The 20,603-nt window shown below is 31.3% G+C and overlaps 2 protein-coding genes and 1 pseudogene across 2 annotated transcripts; all 3 read right to left on the minus strand.

Moving 5' to 3' along the window:
• Positions 1 to 4,185: 4,185 nt before the first annotated feature.
• On the minus strand, positions 4,186 to 7,571 carry LOC105781758 (probable 2-oxoglutarate-dependent dioxygenase AOP1). Its single transcript, XM_012606266.2, has 3 exons — positions 7,136 to 7,571; positions 4,914 to 5,235; positions 4,186 to 4,676 (listed from the first exon to the last, which is right to left on the minus strand). The coding sequence occupies exons 1-3, from the start codon at positions 7,513 to 7,515 to the stop codon at positions 4,389 to 4,391; spliced, it is 990 nt and encodes a 329-aa protein (XP_012461720.1). The 5' UTR covers positions 7,516 to 7,571; the 3' UTR covers positions 4,186 to 4,388.
• Positions 7,572 to 11,530: 3,959 nt separating this feature from the next.
• Positions 11,531 to 12,304, minus strand: LOC105781724 (probable 2-oxoglutarate-dependent dioxygenase AOP1.2; annotated as a pseudogene).
• Positions 12,305 to 13,338: 1,034 nt separating this feature from the next.
• LOC105781767 (probable 2-oxoglutarate-dependent dioxygenase AOP1) lies at positions 13,339 to 14,941 on the minus strand. The gene is made up of 3 exons (XM_012606287.2): positions 14,514 to 14,941; positions 14,067 to 14,385; positions 13,339 to 13,828 (listed from the first exon to the last, which is right to left on the minus strand). Exons 1-3 carry the CDS (start codon positions 14,888 to 14,890, stop codon positions 13,556 to 13,558), a joined length of 969 nt encoding a protein of 322 aa, XP_012461741.1. The 5' UTR covers positions 14,891 to 14,941; the 3' UTR covers positions 13,339 to 13,555.
• Positions 14,942 to 20,603: the final 5,662 nt, after the last annotated feature.

Consider the following 20,603-nt stretch of genomic DNA (forward strand, 5'->3'; position numbering starts at 1 on the left):
GACATATTTCACGTTAATCGGGAAAGAGAATTACGTCCCGTAAGTTAGGACACAATGTCTAAAATTTCCGATAAGAGAATGAATGCCGAAAAATTTACTTATTTGAGAGATATTCGATTATCTTGGGTTTAGAAAAGAAATCTTGTCCCGTAAGTTAGAACATGATCTTTTGTTAAATCCCGAGATCGTAAAAAATTTGTTTGAAAAGATCTGTATATTTAGATTTATCGGGAGAATTGAAATCCCGTAAGTTGGGATACGACTTTTCCGAATCTCAAAATACGAATTGAAACCAATTTTGATATATCGAGTGAAATAAAGCACGAAGTCGTAAAAATGCGAAAATAGATCATATCGTTGGTATGCATGACAAAACAATGATAAAGACAAACATGAATAGCACGAGTGCAAGTAAATGAAAGATAAATACAGAGACGAATTAATTAATGTAAGATAAATAGTAAATAAACGAGTCGAATTAAAATGCTTTTGAAATAAAATAGGCATAAAAAGGTAGACATTACGCGAAACAACGAAACAATCAAGGAAATATAAAATATATACATGTGTATATAAAAATAAGAAGAATATATGGATATATATTTATTTTAAAATTATGAAATAGAAATATAGTAAGTATGTATGTATACATATATATGTATGTAAATTAAAATATGTACATATGTATATGGATGTATATAAGAATTATGAAATATAGAAGAATATATAATAGTATGTGTACAGGTGTATGTATTTATGACAATCAAAAATATTCGTACATACATATATTATAAAATGTATGCATGTATTTATATATTTTAAAATTATGAAATATATATGAAAGAAACATATGTATGTATATATATTTTAAAATTACGAAATATGGAAAATATATATAAGTATGTACATGTATATCTATATGTATTAAATTAAAATATGTAGATATAGATATAGGTATGTGTATGTATAAAAATGAAATATAAAATATATTTATAATAACCTTAAAAATATACGTATATATATTAGAAAAATGTATGCGTATATGTATATATATATAACAAAATTTTAGAATAAAAAGGTATAAAAGATAAGGATAATAATATTAATAAGAAATAATAATGATGCAATATAATAATATTAATAATGTTAAAATAATTAATTTAATTGGAAAAATAACTAAAATAGCAGATTGAGGATTAAATTGAAAATAAACAAGGTTTTAGGGTCGAAATTAAAAATGAAAAGCACAAAAAGGACTAAATCACAATGCGCGTGAAAGGAAGAGGACCAAAAAGGGAAATATTCCCTCGCTGATCAAACGGCGTCGTCCCAGTGAGGCGCGTGTGCATGGTCTGGGGACCAAATTAAAACAGAAGAAAAATTCTGTAGCCAAAATTGCAAATATATGAAAAAACTGCATGAAAGCGACACAAAAGCAGAGGGACCAATTACGCAAATATCCCCAACAGCGAAAACATGCGGATCCTCTGGTGGGTCGGGTCGACGCGCGAATCCTAGGGGTGAAACGACGTCGTTTTGGGCGTTTAAGGCCAGCCTCAAAACAACGTCGTTTTGATGGCCTATATAAGTAAAAAAATCTAAAAAAAAAACTCATTTTCAATAGTTAAAAAAAAAAAAACAAAACACCCTTCTCTTTTTCTTTGAAATGGCCTGAAGGTCCAGCAATGGCTCCGGTTGGTCGCCGCTACATCGGCCGCCAGCGATGGCGACGGCGCCGCCGTACACGGTGGCTGGAAAATTCAAACGGTAAGTTTTTTCTTTTTTTGTATATTGCTAAATATATATGTATATATACAGTTTTTGAAATAAAACAAAAATAAAAAATATTTCGAAAACTAAAAAAAAAAAAACCTTTGCCTGTTCAGATTTCCTTTTTCGATCTACTTTGCCTTTTTTGTTTTTTGCTTGAATCTCTTTTCTTGTATTAAAAAAAAAGAGGAACCCTTACAATCGGTTCAAATGGCTCTTTTATAACCATCTTTTTACATATTTTTTATTTTATTTTGCTTGCTGTCATTTCTTTCTCTGATTTATGATATCTGAATGTATGTACTATTAATTGCATAATGGCATGACATATTTTGCATGTTGCATTGCATCGGGGTGGGTTGATGTTATTTGGAGGAAGTGTCTGAAAGACTATTAAGCCTGTTATCTGGCAGCTCAGCTGCAACCTTCTGATTATGTGCCGTATTTCGGTACAGCATGGTGTGTAGGGATGAGTGAGTTGATTTAATCCCCACATGGTGTGTAGGGTTGGACGGAGATGGTGGGAGAGGCTGGTGGGTAGGATTCTGATTTACTATATCTGCATTCTGTATCTAATATGGGCCTAGGCCCTAATGTATTTCTGAGACTGTATCTGAATGGGTTAAGGCCCAAACTGATTTTGTGATGGGCCCAGGTCCCAGACTATATCTAACTGAATGCTGTTGAATATCTGTATGCATGTTTTCTGTGGGGATTACACACTGAGTTTGCGAAAACTCACCTTTTTTTGTTTAATCTGTACAGGTAATCCCCAGACTTGACTGGTAAGTGCAGCGGAGGACTCGACGGTGGCCACACATAAATTTTAGACTGTTTTCCGTTAATGTCTAAAATTTATTACTTATTTGGGGTTTTTGATGTAACTTTTGGACTATGGATTGGTTGACTTTAAATTTGGGACTTTATACTGTTTTTATGGATTTTTTTAAAATTGCAACTCAACAAAACACGGTTTTTCTAAAAACTAAGGTTTTCATAAATAGAAATGATTTTCCCTAAATTAATTGGTTACAAAAGCTTCTGCTAAGAGACAAGTTTTAAAGCAAATCAACTAGTACTTATTTTTTTTCGAATTAAATAAAAGCTAACTAACTGTAACGGTTTTAACTCGACAATCTTATCTTCAAATTCCATTCCACGTGACATCGCCAGATTCGGCCATAACGTCTAGGCCGGGTTCGGGGTGTTACAGCCTAAAACTACCCATAACCTCTCCCCAACCCATAAATAGGAGGATAATGCACTTCAGCGCACTCGAACCCATATCCATCTGCATTGGCAACAATGCTCATACTAATCGAACTCAAACTCAATCAATAATATTATCAATAATATTAAAAGTTGATAATATAAGATTACTAGGAATGTTCATTTTACGATAATTTTATCTTTACTTTTCATAATTTTGGTTAACTTTACCCTTTTAACCCCAAAAGACCAGTTTTCCCCCTTTAAACCAAATAGCCTATTTTTAGATAAATTGAAATGGTGTGCAAATGCAAATCCAAATGCAACTTGCTAGCAAATAATTTCCCAATTAATGAAGATAAGGAAGATACTAATGACGTTAAACGTGTATGACTAATTTATGTGTTGTGAATATTTGAATTAATTTTTAATTAATCTATAGCATGTCATGATAAATTTATAATTTCATGTAAAAAATTAACTAGCTTTTTAAGGAATTTTTTGTACTCATGGATTGATTATTTTAATGGAGGGTTGCGGATATTAGGGATTTTCTTTTGGGGTTTGAATATGGCTCATGTTTTGATCTCAGCGCTTGTTGTATATAGGTAGGTGTCAACGTGGGAAGACTAACTACTTTGACCAGGAGTTGCAAAGTTTGAATGTGAAATTGAATTTGGTGATTGCAGCATGTTTTGTTCCATGTGGTTGTTGATTTCAAAGCAATAATCTTGTTAGAATCGAATTAGATCGATTAATATGATGGATTGAATTGATAATTAATAAATGTATTAATTCTGACAAAAATATTGAATTTGAGCGAATTATTTGGAATCACCATTGAATCGAAATCGAAATAAGTTGAACAAATAAAAAAGTTAATGGAATCGGTTTGTTATATTTATTAACTCAAGTAATAGTGTTAGCATTTTAATTGAATTTGGAATGTTTAATTGAATTAGAATTATTAGTTTAGCTCATGTTTTATGATGAAATGATTGGACATATGGGTTATCCGTATATCTCTTTTATTATTTTATCATGTGATATGAGAATTTGGGTTCAATCTGGAACATTTCTTTTTCTCTCCTAAATTATACATAAAGAAAGTATTTATGTAAACATGGTTTATATAATATGGATGACTCGGGCGGAGGACAACTCAGATTTCACACATAAGCTTACTATGAATTATGCGAACGGGTATTTGGCTTAAGAAATCTTAAATTCCTAGTGATATAAAAAAAAATCACATACAAATATGATTGGCGAGGTGCTTTCAAGTTACAACAAATAATACCTTAAACACAGTTACGACAAATTAAAACATACAAATACGATATTAAAACACGGATTATGAGATAAAGATGCAATCCACAACACTAATTTTAAAATCAAAATCGAGATTTTTAACTTCCATGCTTTTGATCGGAAATTGGCAGTGAGAGAGAAGCAAATGCGTAGATCTGGTCAGGGGAGTCGATGAGCTTTACTTGCTCGGAAAAGGAAAAAAAGAGGAAGTCCATGAAGTCAAAGTCTTTGAAAAGCTGAGGATGTTGATCATCTATAAGCTCTTTAGGTGCTCTGATTATGGTACCCTCAACTGGAATTGTGAAGGCTGCTATAGAGTATCGATCTTTGACTCCGCTCATCATTACCCTGTGCTTCGCTGCTTTCATTCTTCCATTACTCCATGCCTTCAATTTTCAATATCAATAATTATTTTATGATAACTAACAATAATTTGATTAAGAATATTAAATGGAAATTTAAAAGTAGAAGTTTGTAATCATTCTCATTAAAAATGTAAAGATAAATCTAGGTTAGTATTTAATAGTCTATCAGTGAAAAATTAATTGAAAATTAAACTAGAGATATGATCAAATAAAATATATGTTAATGAAAGCCAATTATTATCAAGTAATTAAATTTACCATGAGAGGATCTCCAACCAAAAAAACAAAAGAATTAGGTGATGTAGACAACTTGATCCATTCATCGTCCTTCACCTCAATTTCTAGTCCTGAAATTTGATCATCACAAATGATTGTGCTGGCTGGTTTATCAGTATGAGCAAGCAATCCTCTCTTATATTCACCTAATGATGGGGCCATGTATTTCATCATCCGCAATAACATGTTGTATCTCATCATCAATGACTCCCATTTCTCTCCTAATCCATAGCTTTCGATAATCATTAACCAGATTATATTATTTAGCTCCTCCATTTGCTTCACCATGGTGTTAATGGTTTGGCTAGGACAAAAGATCGATCAGTTGACGTACATAATGACTTGTTAGATTTAAATTGACAAAATATCAATCAGTTGACATTTATAATGATTTTGAAGGATTTAGAATTTTTTTTAAAGTTCCAAAAACTTATGATTCTGAGTAGCTTGACGAGTCTAAATTCCAAATATGTTAAATGGAAATGATAGAAACTTGAATTCGCTAGGACGAAGCTAGAAATTTTATAATGGGAGATCAAAATTGAACTAGATAATTTTGAGGTAAAATATAAATTTACTCTTTTATTAATTGAATTTTATTAAAATATAAATATTTAAAGGAGTCATTTTATTGTTGATTGAGTTTTAACTTGATTGGTAGTGGCATTGTCGCTAGTGCAGGAGGACATAGATTTAAGTGTGTTGAAACGTATTATCCTCCTATTTAAATGTTAGGGAGGAGTTATGGGTAGTTCCAGGCATTGTATCAAAAAAAGCAGATATGATAGGAGCAGGGGTGAGCAAAACTCGATTCGACTCGAAAAAATCGAAAAAAAATTCGAATTTTGAGTTAAACGAATCGAGTTATTCGAGTTATTTGAATCAACTCGAATTTTTTTTTCGAATTTCGAGTTCGAATCGAGTTGAGTTTTCGAATTCGAATAACTCGAATAATTCGAATATCAAACTACAATATTTGACAGTTTTACCCTAAACTCCCAAACCTTTTTACTTTTCCCTCAAAACTTTTACTCCTTCCCACTTTCCCCCCAAAACTTTTACTCCCCTCCCCTCCCAACCCCCCAATACCCAAAATCCATTTCCCACCAAAATTTTACTCTCTCATTTACTTTTTCTCAAAATTTTACTCCCAAAAACCCTCAAAACATTTTATTTTCTCCCAAAATTTTTACTCATTCCCACTTTTCCCCTAAAACTTTTATTCCCTTCCCATCCCACCTCCCATCTACCCCAAACCCTCCCCCTCCAATTTTTTTAATATTTTCCTCCAAAATTTTACCCCCTTATTTACTTTCCTCAAACTTTTATTCCCCAAAACTTTTATTTTCCCCTAAACTTTTACTTCTCACCCTTTGCTCTCAAATAAAAATCAAAATTATCCAAAAAATCACTAAACATAAATAGTAATAATTTTATTTATATTTACTATTTATATTATTAAATTAAATTTCACATTTTATATCATTTATATTATTGAATTGTTTAGTCATATTGAATATTTATATTAAAATTGAATTATTAATTATGCCATAAAATATTCGTGTTAAAATTTTATATTGGTATCAATTTCACATTTTATTTTTAAAATAACTTTTATTAAAAATCATATTTTTACATTTAATATATTTTTAATTCTAAAATACATAGTGACAAGAATCAAGATAATTGAAACAACTAAGCAAGCAAAGAAGCTAACAAGTATATAAAAAATTAATAAATAAATTATGAGGTGATGAAAGTTAATAAAAAGTTTGATTAAGGTAGACAAATTTTATTACGATGGGTGACAACGGTTACAAGGACCCAAAATTATTTTTTAAAATTTAACTCGAACAAATATATTCGATTCGATTCGATTCGAATTCCATCTCACTCGACTCGATTCAAGAAAACTTCAAATAAAGTTAGGATGATAAAATGAGATTCGAAAACTCGATTAACTCGAAAATTTTTTATTCGATTCGATTCGATCGAATGCTCACCCCTAGATAGGAGCAGTATTTGGTTCAATTTTATTAAATTTGAATAAGTTCTGATTTGGTTAATACTTCAATGTATTAATTTTGGTTCAAAATTTAAAAAAGAAGTAATTATTTGAATTAAATTGATCCTATCAGATTAACCAACACATGAAATTCACATATTTAACTAAAAAGAATACAAAGGTGAAGAATTTTTATTACCTAAATCGAGGATGACCATCCGGCCACATAAGTTGAGCAAAATTGTTAACAGAGTCGTAGTTGGAGGCATCTTCAATGCCGAAGCCCTCATACAAAGAAGCTTGGCTACATGGTCCAAAATAGCTATGGTAAGGCTTGGGATTAACGTTCAATTGTTTCCTCTCTAACGGGACCTCAACCAGTTCATTCAACAACTCAAACGTCTCCTCTCGGACTTCTCTCGATATCTTTTCGTACACCACCTCGAAACAACCGTAGGTCTCGCAAGCCTCTCGAACCCTCTTGCACAAATGGTGCCATCCTTCAGTCCCTCGCTCCAAATCCCGCGAACCGGTCCGAAACTCGATGACCGGGATCGCAAGTTCAGCATCAACACCCATGTGCTTGATTTTTTAAAAAATACTCTAACAAGTTTATATTCTTAGAGTAACTAGCTTGTAAATTATATAACTTGGTCTCTCATTACGTAGCAATAAACTTCTATATATATAACATCGTTTTCTAAAAGGCGACAAAGAGAAACAACCAGAGAAGCATCTATTAACTTCCCTAAGACCATAAAAAGCATCTATCAAAATCATGACATAGATTTTGTAAAGAATTTAAGTATTAATTTTGTAATAAATATTATAATATTCTTTTCATATAACATTAAGCAATCAAAATAAATAAATAGGTCATTCAATTCGGCGGATTTGCCTTCATAGCATTGTAGACAGTCAGGGAAAACAAATATGATATAATCAAATAGACAAGTTCAAGTAGAAGATAACATGTTAGCATAATGAAAAGATATTTGATCATAAAAGACAATTAGAAGATAATATGTTAGTATCATTACCATGATAAGATCTTCAACCATGAAAGACAAAGGAATCTTTGGTTTTAATTTTGTTACACCCCCAGGCTTGAATGTTCCTTACGCCTGCTATATATGAACACCCCCACACGTCGAAAGTGGTTAAGTTCAAACTATACTCTAGTCTAGGTTTAGATTGAACTCTACTAAGAAGGCAACCATGCTATGAGGGATCCACTTCAAACCCTTATTCATCTATAAATACCCTCTCTTCCAACGAGAGAGAGACGCAAGACCAGATATATAGCTAACACTCTACTCAGATACTACCTTTTAACACCTCCAAAACGTCACCTCTAGTAGCTCTCTACATCCTATGGTGTGAATCACCATCCTTGTATTGTTCTACACTTTGCATACTTAAATTGTTATAACAATTGATGACGTTTGTATGAACTGGACAGAAAGCTATGATTCAACTGGTATGAAATACTCTAAAAATACGAGTTAACAAGATCAACTAGGAGTAAGGTAACTAATATTATCAGAACTCATATTACAACCAATATAAATACGAAAACAATTAGTATGGCCAAGGAGATTACTACCAGTAGAAGATTATTACTAGTAACCTCAACAAGAGCAATCGACTAGGTACTATCAAAATTATATACATCTAACTTTGTTTGGATTTTATTTTGATTTTTTATGATGATAGGGCTTTGAATTTGCTATATTATACTGGGAACTAAATTGAATTTTGACTTAATCTTAGGATTAATTAATAATAAAATTTAAACAAATTGAAGTTTTATTTTAAAATTGATAATTAATTAGTTTAGATTAGTGTTAAATTGGCCCAATATTAGTGTAGGTTCGTTATTCAAATTTCAAAGCCCAGGTCTTTCGGTCAAATTGAATTTGATGTATGATTGAGCTGGTAAGCTTATTCTTTAAGCCCAAAAACCAAAAGTTTGTGCAATTTTAGGTACTATAATTTGTTAAAAAATTGTTCATAATTGTAAATTTACAAGTTAAAATAAATTAATTACAGAGGTAATTTAAAAGGAAAGATATTTATACAACTCAGAAGCGTGTTTAGGTGAGGATTTAGAATAGAGGTGTTCCTGAGTTGATATCTAATTCTAAAATATTTTTTAAGTCTAAGCTTTTTTTTGGGTGGGTTGGGCCGTTCAAAAAGCCCGCTTTATTATTAAAAAATTAATAAAATATCAAACTTATATTTTCAAGTTGCTACTTTATATATTTTTATAACTAAATTTTAATTATAAATATTTTTTATTATTTAAATCAAATTCGGGCTAGCTCGTGCTGATCCGAAGTATAAAAATTCTTGTCCAAGTCTGACCCTAGTTGGGTCAGCCCAATGAGGCTAGGCAGGCTACCTACCCTTGAACAAATCTAAATTTTTGTTTCAAAATATGGGCAATTTACCAAAAAAAGCCTATTTTTTTAAAATTACCAAAATAGGCCCGGTATTTTATTATTTACCGGAATGGACCATTTTCCGGCAAATCGCGTCCACGTTAGCGCGATGTCAGGGGACGTGCCAAGAAATCGCGGCCACGTCAGCGCGCTTTGCTGACGTGGCAACAAAGCGCGCTTGCCCATCTAATGAAATTTCATGTATATAGTTGCACTAAATTATTTAAATTATTTATAATACCTAAATTATCCCTATTTATTTGTTATATTACATAAAATACTCCTTTGAAAATACAAAACATTATGATAGCTAATTTAAAATTTATTCTCCACAACTAATGAAAATCATTTAAAATGCTAAAACTAGATCTGTCTGAACAAACTATAAGAAAATCCCTAGAATGCTGTGATTTCTTCGTATTCAACGAAAGATCTTGAGAAAGATCACGGTGAGGAAAGCTTGTGCTTAATGAGGAAGCAAATTTGGACACTCGGAATCATCTAACAATTATGCAGAATAGCAGCCGTCTTTCTTCACAGCTGAAACATCATCCCGACAGCCGACATTGATGGTTTGTCCCTTGGGCAATGTTGTTTGATCATTCCCTCCTTCGAGTGCTTTTCGACTGATCACATGATGTATTTGAGTTAGTATTTCAGTGAATGCATGCTCAACATTTGTAGATTCAAGGGCAGATGTTTCCATAAAGAAGCGCGTACACGTGGGCGCGACTTATCTGTTTACTTTTTTCTCCAAAACCCTAAAAATTCTAAAAACTCTAAAATCTTAAACCCTAAAATCCAAAAACCTACAAGTCAGGAAATCGCGGCCACGTCTGACATCGCGCTAACGTGGACGCAATTTGCCGGAAAATGGTCCATTCTGGTAAATAATAAAATACCGGGCCCATTTCGATAAATTTATAAAAAATAAGCTTTTATTGGTAAATAGCCCTCAAAATATAAGTTTTTTGGATAAACACAATAGAAAATCATAAAGGTTTTAAAAAAAATAACAAAAGTTTTAAGTAACTCAAATTTTCTATACAAATTCCACTTAAATAGACGTCGTCTCCTATTTAGTACACGTGGTCTCACAATGAAAAAACCATTAACTTTAAAATATAATATTTATTTAATTTTAATATATTTTATATTTTATAGTCTTTAAAATATTTTTATAGATAAAATGATATCTATATTGCATTTTATATTATTTATTTTAATATCATTAATTTTTTATAACTATTTTTATAAAATCATTGAATTTCATTAACTTAAATTCTCTTAAAAATTATAATATTTTAAAATAATGTACATTCTAAAAATTTTCAAATTTTGAAAATTCTTATCCAAGCGTACCATTAAAGGTTTTAATTTTTGAAGTTATGAAAATTGTAAAGCTATGTGTTGTAAGTTGGAACCCAATTTTCTAAGTTGTCACCTTCAATTTTAAGACGATAATCTTGGTCTATGAGATAAAAATTTTATGAATAGATTTGAATCGAAGTGTTGCAACAATTAATAAAATAAAAATTAAAAATTGAGATTAATTAAAGGAATGAAATTGAATTTTATTTTAAATTTATAAATAATTTAAAATTTTATAGTATAAAATAATTATTTTATATTTAATATAGTAGAATAACTTAAAAAGATAATGATGTAGACAATTCAACAAGGACATATGGAGTAAAACATGTAGACAAATTTGCTCATAAACACAAGAAATATTCAAACTTCTAATTTAATTCAAAATAGTCTTTAAACATTATTTTCACAAAAGTTCCATTACTTATTAATGACATAAGATACACAAAAATCACTCGACAATGGATTCTTTTTATTTGAATAAATCGACATGATAGATTTAGTAACCTTTGCACAATATAATTGTTGAGTGATTTTCGTAATATAAAGGAAGTTTTATTACTTATTTATGACATAAAATACACAAAAATTACTCGACAATGAACTTTTTTTTGAATAAATCGACATGATAGATTTAATAACCTTTGCACGATACAATTACACAATTATAACAAATTAAAGCATAGTAATGAATTCCGAGTATAGGACTCTAATTTGTTATTTCTAAAATTAATTTTAAGCCAAAGCCAGGCTTTTTACTTGTCAATACGAGCATGCTTTTAATTAGAAATTTGTGGTGAGAGGGAAGCAAAGGCATGGAGCTGTTCGCGGGAGTCGATGTGTTTTGCCGGGTCGGAAAAAGCATAAAGGAAGAAGCCCATGAAGTCAAAATCCTTCTAAAGTTGAGGGTGTTGCTCATCTATAAGCTCTTTGAGTGTCTTGATTATGGTACCTTCGATGGGAATGGCGAAAGCTGCTATAGAATACCGGTCTTTATCTCCTCCCATTATCACTCTATGATTTACCGCTTTTAATCTCCCATTACTTCATGCCTTCAATTTTCAAAATCAACATCAATAAGTATTTTATGATAGTTATTCACATTCAACATCACTAATCTAATATCTCTCTCTATATTTTGCTATGAGCAAGATAAATTCAAAAGTTTGAACTAGAGATTTGTTGTCAACATCAATAAGTATTTCATGGTCTATTCACATAGATCATTCATGCATGTTAAATTTTGAGTAAATTAAAAATAAAAAAATTACCGCTATATTTATACACATACATACCTTGAGAGGATCTCCAACCACAAAACAAAAGAAAGGAGATAAAGACAACTTGATCCATTGGCCATCAACCTCAATTTCTAACCCTGGAATTTGATCATCACAAATGATTGTACTGACAGGTTTATCAGTATGAGCAAAGAGTCCTCTCTCATACTCTCCTGGTGGAGGGGCCATATATTTCATAAACCGCACCAACGTTTTGTAGTTTATCATCACCGACTCCCATTTCTCCCCTAATCCATAACTATCAATTATCATTATTCTAAAAAAGATGGAGTTTAATAAGGTTTAAAAAAACTTATTTTAAAATAAAATAAAAGAAATGTAGTTCTATAAGGATTTTACTTTTATTTTATTTTACCACTATATTTTATTTAAATAAGGATTCGAGTAACTTAATTCTATCATGGTGGATAGGCAGCATAGTTAATGACCTTCTTCATGTAGGAAAAATGAGTCAATACCAACAAATACGACTCCTTTTATTGATGAAAAGTGCTTCTTGTGGAAGGTTATAAATGTACCAAGTTTGTTGTTCTAGATGGATCATTGATGCTACGAGGAATCATTGAAAGTTTTATTTCCTCACTTATTCAGATTGGCGATAAATAAAGTGGCAAGAGTTCTGGAGTATGCTGTTGATTCCACATTCGATCATAATAACTGGGATGTATTCTTCTCTATGCAACTAAGGGAGCGGGAAAAGAGATGCTTGGGGAATTGAAAAGTATGGTTGGCAACCATAACTTATTACAAAGCATTCTATTATTGCTTGGATGACTATTCTTGCGAGACTTGCTACAGAAGGGGAACTTATTCTAAAAGGTCTTGATGTGGATGGGCAACGTAAGCTTTGTGATAGTGGTTTGGAGACGAGGGATCATTCTTTCTTCGATTTCCAATTTTCTCAACAGATTTGGGAAGCTGCTGTTAGACTTTGTAAAATTGATAAAAGGGCTTTGGCTTGGTGGCACCAACATGAGCTTCAGTGGGCATATACTAGACTTAAAAAGGGTCCAAAAACTTGTTTGGAATGTTGTAATTTACTTTGCATAGGAAGAGAGGAATAGAAGAGAATTCAGAAATTAACAAAGGAGTTACTGAGCATTGTCTAAGAGACTGTTTTTGCTAGACTTAGGGGGAAGATAATTGATAGGATTGATACTGTTAACTTGCAACAGTGTATCGGTCAGGGATTGATTGATTAATGGCTTGGTGTGTATAGTTTGATATGTACAAGAGATTGGTGTGTATAGTTTTCAAATAATAATCCATCATAATTAGTGTCGGAATACAAAAGAAAAAGGAAGTTCCATTACTTATTCATGACATAAAGTACATAAAAAATCACTCGACACAATAGATTTAGTAGCCTTTGGCATGATACAATTATACAACTATAAAAAACTAAAACATAGCAATGGATTTTGAGCATAGGACTCAAATTGATTATTTCTAAAATTAAATTTAAGCCAAAACCGGTATTTTACTTGTCAATATGGCATGGTTTCAATCGGAAACTGGTGGTGAGAGAGAAGCAAAGGCTTGGAGCTGCTCGCCAGAGTCAATGTGTTTTGCTGGATTGGAAAAGGCAAAAAGGAAGAAGTCCATGAAATCAAAATCCTTGTAAAGTTGAGGATGTTGCTCATCTATAAGCTCTTTGGGTGCTTTAATTATGGTACCCTCAACTGGAATGGCAAAAGTTGCTATAGAAAATCGATCTTTGTCTCCGCTCATCATCACTCTGTGATTCACCGCTTTTAATCTCCCATTACTCCATGCCTTCAATTTTTGAAATCAAAATTAATAATCATTTTATGATAATTATTCACATTCAACATCACTAATCTAATATTTCTCTAAATATTTTATTATGAGTGAGATAAATTCAAAATTTTGAGCCAAATTCTAGTGACAACAAAATATTGACCCTTAAATTTCATATTCTATGTATTTACATAGATGATGTATGCATTTAAGTTTTGCGTAATTTAAAATTGAACATTAATCACATATATACCTTGAGAGGATCTCCAACAACAAAGCAAAAGGAAGAAGGAGATAAAGACAACTTGATCCATTGGCCGTTGACCTCAATTTCTAGCCCTGAAACTTGATCATCACAAATGATTGTGCTGACAGGTTTATCAGTATGAGCAAAGAGTCCTCTCTCATAATCTCCCGGTGGAGGGGCCATGTATTTCATAAATCGCACCAGTGATTTGTAGTTTATCATCACAGACTCCCATTTTTCCCCTAATCCATAACTATCAATTATCATTAACCAAATTAACTTGTTTAGCTCCTCTATTTGTGTTGCCATGGCATGTACAGTGTTACTGAGACAAAAGATAAAAACAAAATGTCAATAACTTGAATTCCCTCAGCCCGAACCAGAAATGATCCTAATCCGAATGACTAGAACAAGCAAATTAAAAGTTAAAAAGGTAAATAAAAATATTATTACCAAAAATGTGGGTGACCATCAGGCCACATAAGTTGAGCAAAGCTTTTAACGGAGTCATAGTTGGAGGCATCTCCAAGTCCGAAGCCTTCATACAACATGGAAACCTGATTGCACGGTCCAACCCAACCATGGTAAGGCATGGGACTAGCGTTCTTTTGTTTCCTCTCCACCGGGACCTCAACCAGTTCTTTCATCAACCCGAACGTCTCCTCCCGAGCTTTTGCTGAAATCTTTTCGTACACGACCTCGAAGCAACCGAAAGTCTCGCAAGCCTCTCGAACCCTTTTGCACAAACGGTGCCACCCATCGGTTCCTCGCTTCAAATCCGATGGACGAAACTCAATGATTGGGAACTCAATCTCAACTTGGACACCCATGTTCTTAACTGTTTTTTTATGCTCTAAGGAAATGTTCTCTTGAACTAAATGAGCTTGTAAACTAACTTGTATCTCTTTACGTAGGGATTTAGGTCTATTTATAGCATTTTCTCAAAGGTGGGGAGGCGAAGAGAAACGTCGCTATTGACTTCCCAGTTCTTTAATTTGATTAATGAAGGAGGCGCACTGGTCAAAGGAAATTTCATACTATACTTAGTATAAAATTAAGGGTTGAATTCAAATATTGTAAAATATTTAAGTATTAATTTTATGTAATAAATATTAGCATATGTTTTCACATGAAGATAATGACATTAACCAAGCAAATACGGTACTTAGACTTGTGAGCTTTCAAATAAAATAATCATTTTAACTTTTTATTTAATTTTTCATTTATTTTAGCTTTTAAATTACGTTATTAGTCAAATCACTCCAAAGTAGATGGAAAAGTTAACATTTGTAAACTTTACTAATGTGACAAAGGCGTAGATTGCCATTTAAATGCCACGTAAGCAATTAATTAATTTTTTCAAATTCAAAAAATATTTAAAAATAAAATTATAAAAATATTTTTAAAATTTAAAAACCAATTAATTACTAACATGGCATACAAGTGGCAATCTATGTGTATACCACGTCATCAAAGTTAACATATGTTAATTTTTCCCTCCATTTTGGGGTGATTTAACAAATAATGCAAGTTTAATAGCTAAAAGAGACGAAAATTTAAAATAAAAGACTAAAATGACTTTTTATTTTGATAAAATTGGAGGGGAAAATCATTATGCCTAAAAAAATATTAAAAAGAGGAAAAAATTATAGTCGATTATATACTATACATCTTTTTTCGCATATTCTTCCTATCTCTTTTAGGGTTTATGTTCGAGGTTCGTAGCCGCCCCTCGCAACAATATTGTATCCAAAGTTCGAATGTGTATTATATTTTAAAATAAAGGATGAATAATTCAAATTTGGTTTATATTAAAAATAATTTAGATCATAATATAGAATAGTGTTATATGTAAAAGTATCGGGGTGATAGACACAACTTTATCCAAAAAATTAATATTCCAACTCTTCGTTTATTTATTCAAAATAGAAATAAATTTTAAAATCGTATATTTATAATTGATTTAATATGATTCAATTTTATATTTGCAATAAAGCATCCCTAAAATCATGTTTACTAATTCAACACATGATTAGTGAAATATTTAAGTATTGGTTTTATGTAATAAATATTAAAATATTAGTTCCACATGAAGAGGTAGAATACAGGTCACACGATTGGTGAATTCAACTTTCATCAATTAAAAAATGAAAAAAAACAATATTCAGTTTTATATAATATATCGAATCAAACAAATTTTGGATTTTGGATCAAATTGATCAATTTATCTAATTTTTAATCTATGATTTGATTTTGTTTACATCTTAATTTTCATTTTTGGTCTCGAAGATAGGAAAACCAAATATAATATAGTCAAGTAAACAAAATCAGCTACAATTATCTCCAGCAGAACACAACTTGACCCGCTGTCCATCTTTGATTTCAATTTGTAGCCCTATAATAAGATAGTAGCAAAGGGGGTGCACCATGATTTTTTTTTGCCTCGGCCACCATGAAATTTTTATTAGACTAAATATGACCAAGCAAAACGAGGGAGGTGCTACCATAGTAGTCAATTTCGTTTCTAACTACTTGTACCGGTTAGAATGTTCTGTTCCAGTAGTAAATTAGAATTATAAACTTTAAGTTTTGTTTCGGAAGAAATTTTCGGTCAGTATCAACAATGCTGGTTGATTTCGCTCATGCCGACCGGTACTACCAAAACCTTTTTTGAAATCGACTTTTTATTTTAAAACAAAAGAAGATGGGGTCGCTACCAATCCTTTTTTATTTAGATGTGATTGGGTCACCTCAAAACTCATTTTAATAAAATGTTAGACTTATTAAAACGATACTTTTTGGTCTGCAAAATCCAGGAAATAGGTTTGGGAGTCTGTTACGCACGAGGAAGGATCAACACCCCCGTGACGCCCAAAATTGGTAACTAGTAGATTACTTGATGTCTTAGTATCGAGAATTGAAAATTTGAAGAGAATTTAAGACACGATCCTTTTTTTGTATTAAGACATTACTTAATTAAATTAATTTTTGAGAAAATGGCTTATTTCAGGTTAATTGAGAAGAAATGATCATGTCCCGTAAGTTAGGTTACAATACCTTAAATCCTCGAAGACAAGAATAAACGCCATTTGTTCGTTACTTAAGTCTCTTTTTTTTTAAATAGATATTCGACTATTTCGATTTTAAAAAGAAGTCATATTCTGTAAGTGAAGAACACGGCTCTTCTAATTCCAAAAATAATGAACAATTGCCCCGATTTAAAAGTTTTCCTTTTTATGCATCATGCAAAAACGAACGTAACATGTAAAGTGGTGTACATTTAACTTATTTGGACATAATATAAAAATAGATAAATATATTTAAACACGGTTCGGGGCACAATTGTAACAATAATAAAATAGAATGGAAGTATAATATAAAAAGTTGGTACAAGAGTTCACTTGTAAATAAAATATAGGAAATTAAATAATAGCAGCAATGGCAATAATAATGCATCATGAATAATATAACTATAATAATAATGATGGCTTTGATTGATGGCAATAAGGATAACAATAATGATCATAATACCAAACTAAATATTAAAATAAATAAGATATCTCAAAAAAAAAATGAAAGATGCATAGTTACGTGAGAGTATAATAAAAGAAATAATAAAATAAAAATAAAAGTAAAAATAAAACAATAACCACAATAATAATGAACGGACAAAAATGCACAAATAAGAGGAATGTAAACAATATAATTTTTCAATATATATAAAAATAAAAATAAAGAGATAATAAATAAATAAATACAATAATACATATAAAAAGGTCTATAAAAGGGTTGAAATTAAATAAACAAAGGATTAAATTGGAATCAAAATAAAATTAAGAGCCTAAATTGTAAATAAATGAATAAATAAATGAGGACTAAATCAAAATTTAAATGAAATTTAAGGGGATAAATTGTAAATAAAAAAAGGCAGAATAAGGGACCAAAACCGAACGCGCGAAAAAGAGCAGGGATCAAATGGGAAATTATTCCTAGACCCCTAAATGCACCGTTCCAAGAGACCCAACGGTCAGAGGGTCGAAATGAAAAAAAACAATAAAATTAAATGGATAAATTAAAGAAAAAGAAAAAGGCTGGAAATAGGATCATATTGAAAAACATTTAAAAGTAGAAGGACTAAAAATGCAAATACCCCCTAAAAAACACACGGATCCTAGGGGTGGTTCGGGTCGGGTCAGCCGAAACGACGTCGTTTCAGGTACGGCCTAAGGACCAAAATGGAAATAAAATAAAATAAAGTGGTAAAACTGAAAAATAGAACATGACTAAATTGAAACAAGCCGCAAAAGCAGAAGGACCAAAGGCGCAAATAGACCACTTTACAAAAACATGCGGATCCCAGGGGATCTGGGTCGGGTAATTGGGTCGGCCTCATGACGGAGTCGTTTTGGGGCATTTCGGACCACCTTGAAACGGTGCTGTTTTGACGCCCTATTTAAGTAAAAAATGTTAAAAAAAATTTCATTTCTAAATTGTTAAAAAAAAAAAAACTACTTTACCCCCCTTTTTTTTTCTCTGAAAGGGCCTTTGAGTCCAGTCATAGGAATGGCTGGCCTCTGTCGTGGTCGCCGGCAACGGTGACTACCGTTTCTAGTGGCTGAAAAATTGCCAAACCCCCCTTTAAACCCCCTTTTTACTAGGAACCCAGTTTTGGGTTTTAAAATCCCTAAAATCTCGACAAAATTGGGCCAAAGGTAAAGAGAGCTTTCGATTTCTTCTTCCCTTCGACGGCCGAAACAAGTAAAAAGAAAAAATAACCCCTCTTATATGTTTTATTTGTTTCAAAAAAATAAGAATAAATCAAAAGAATCACCTTTCTGTATTTGATTTTTGTATATTTTGATTGCTTTTTTCTTCGTATCTATTTCTCTGTCCAAGAATATATCTTGAATCCGACTTTTATAGCTGATTTACATTTTATTTTTTTCTTTTTCTTTTCTTGTTTCGCTACTGTTTCTTTGTTCTTGCTTTTGTCCTTGTGTCCTTTTTTTATAGGTGGCGGTGGAGGGAGAGGCGCTCCCTTGCTGTTTTGGTGAATGAGGCAGACCTCGGGCGTCGTTTGTGTTGACATGGCGTCGTGGAGGCGGCGACTAGGGTTTTTTTATTATCTATTTTTTTGAAAATTTAGTTTAGGTTGTGGGCCACTAGGCCATTAGGTTTTCTTTGTATTTTGGACCATCTGTAATTAGAGTTGGACTTAATGGATTTTGTTATTTTTATTTTTGGTTTGGCTTTTGTTTGGGCCCGGACGAAATTGGGCCATTACAGGTACAAAAAATAATTTTAAATTTTTATTATTTCTTTTGAATTTATTTAATTATGTGTTGTTATATGCATAGTATGAGATGATCTTATTATTTAATTTATGAAATAAATTTTTTGTTTATTTTGGGTTTGTTTAATGATGCATTGTATTTGTGAAACTTATTAAAGAATATTTTATATAATTGATGAGTATTTTATATTTGAGATTTATTTAGTCTTATTGTTTGATATTTGTAAATATTTTATATACATATATAAAATGTGTTTAGAAAATAACGATAAATCCAAAAGTATGCTAAATAGACCAATATTATTTCATCTTGTTAGAATTGTAAAATAGGATCTATCATGTCGATTTGGAGTCAAAGAAAGTTACGTATGTGTAATTTAGGGACCATAATCCAAATATATAACTTTTGCACATTAACTTTAGATTCTAAATAGCCCGTAATTAATTAGAAAATAATTACTAGAGTATCTATACATGTTTGACCCATATTTTATTTAATAATTGGAGCCCAATAATTATTAACCAAATTAGATCACTTATAATTTGGGTTAACATTATTCTTATTATACATGTGATGTTCATATTATCTAACAATTATATTCTAATTGCCTTATAATTAGATCTTATTATATAACCTTATAAGCTGAAAATCTTACCATCATATCCAAAAGGTATTAGGAACAATCTCGTCCATTAAATATGTTAGCATAGAATGAATGTGACTTCCGTTACATATATCATAACTAAATTCATCCCTAATAATGTGTATTAACACAACCAAATGACATAAATCAAGTATGGATGTGTAGCACGGATATTACATGCAATGTGATCATATTGTAAGATTTTTAGTTGTTGCAATATTTTGAAGTAGAATCTTTCCTTCTTCAAAGATTTCTTGCAATCTTGAATTTGGTTCTTGAATGGTAAACTTTAATTTTCACTAAATGAATAGCAATTTGGTTGCCACAATAAAACTTAATGCAACTTTGAACAATTCCTAAATCTTCCAATAGCCCATTAAGCCAAACAACCTGTTTAACGTCTTATGAAACTGCCATATGCTTTGCCTTTAGTCGATAAAGCTATTGTATATTGTAAGGTAAACTTTTAACTTACCGAGTGTTGTGGACACCGGGTAATATCCCACGTAGTTTTAGCTATAATACCAAACCCTAATATCGAATTGGGAACACCAATACCAAATTGAAACTACCAAAACACAATGAATTTACTTGACAAATAATTGT

Source organism: Gossypium raimondii, chromosome 13 (assembly GCF_025698545.1).
Source record: "Gossypium raimondii isolate GPD5lz chromosome 13, ASM2569854v1, whole genome shotgun sequence".
Classification (NCBI taxonomy): Eukaryota; Viridiplantae; Streptophyta; class Magnoliopsida; order Malvales; family Malvaceae; genus Gossypium; species Gossypium raimondii.

Bases quoted from the DNA above. Each gene is read 5' to 3' on its own strand.
- LOC105781758 (XM_012606266.2), bottom strand. From the start codon at position 7,515: ATGGGTGTTGATGCTGAACTTGCGATCCCGGTCATCGAGTTTCGGACC. The intron at 5,236-7,135 runs GTAATAAAAATT...CTTTTGTCCTAG, and splicing joins GATGGTCATCCTCGATTTAG to CCAAACCATTAACACCATGG. The intron at 4,677-4,913 runs GTAAATTTAATT...TGAAAATTGAAG, and splicing joins TGGTTGGAGATCCTCTCATG to GCATGGAGTAATGGAAGAAT.
- LOC105781767 (XM_012606287.2), bottom strand. From the start codon at position 14,890: ATGGGTGTCCAAGTTGAGATTGAGTTCCCAATCATTGAGTTTCGTCCA. The intron at 14,386-14,513 runs GTAATAATATTT...CTTTTGTCTCAG, and splicing joins GATGGTCACCCACATTTTTG to TAACACTGTACATGCCATGG. The intron at 13,829-14,066 runs GTATATATGTGA...CAAAAATTGAAG, and splicing joins TTGTTGGAGATCCTCTCAAG to GCATGGAGTAATGGGAGATT.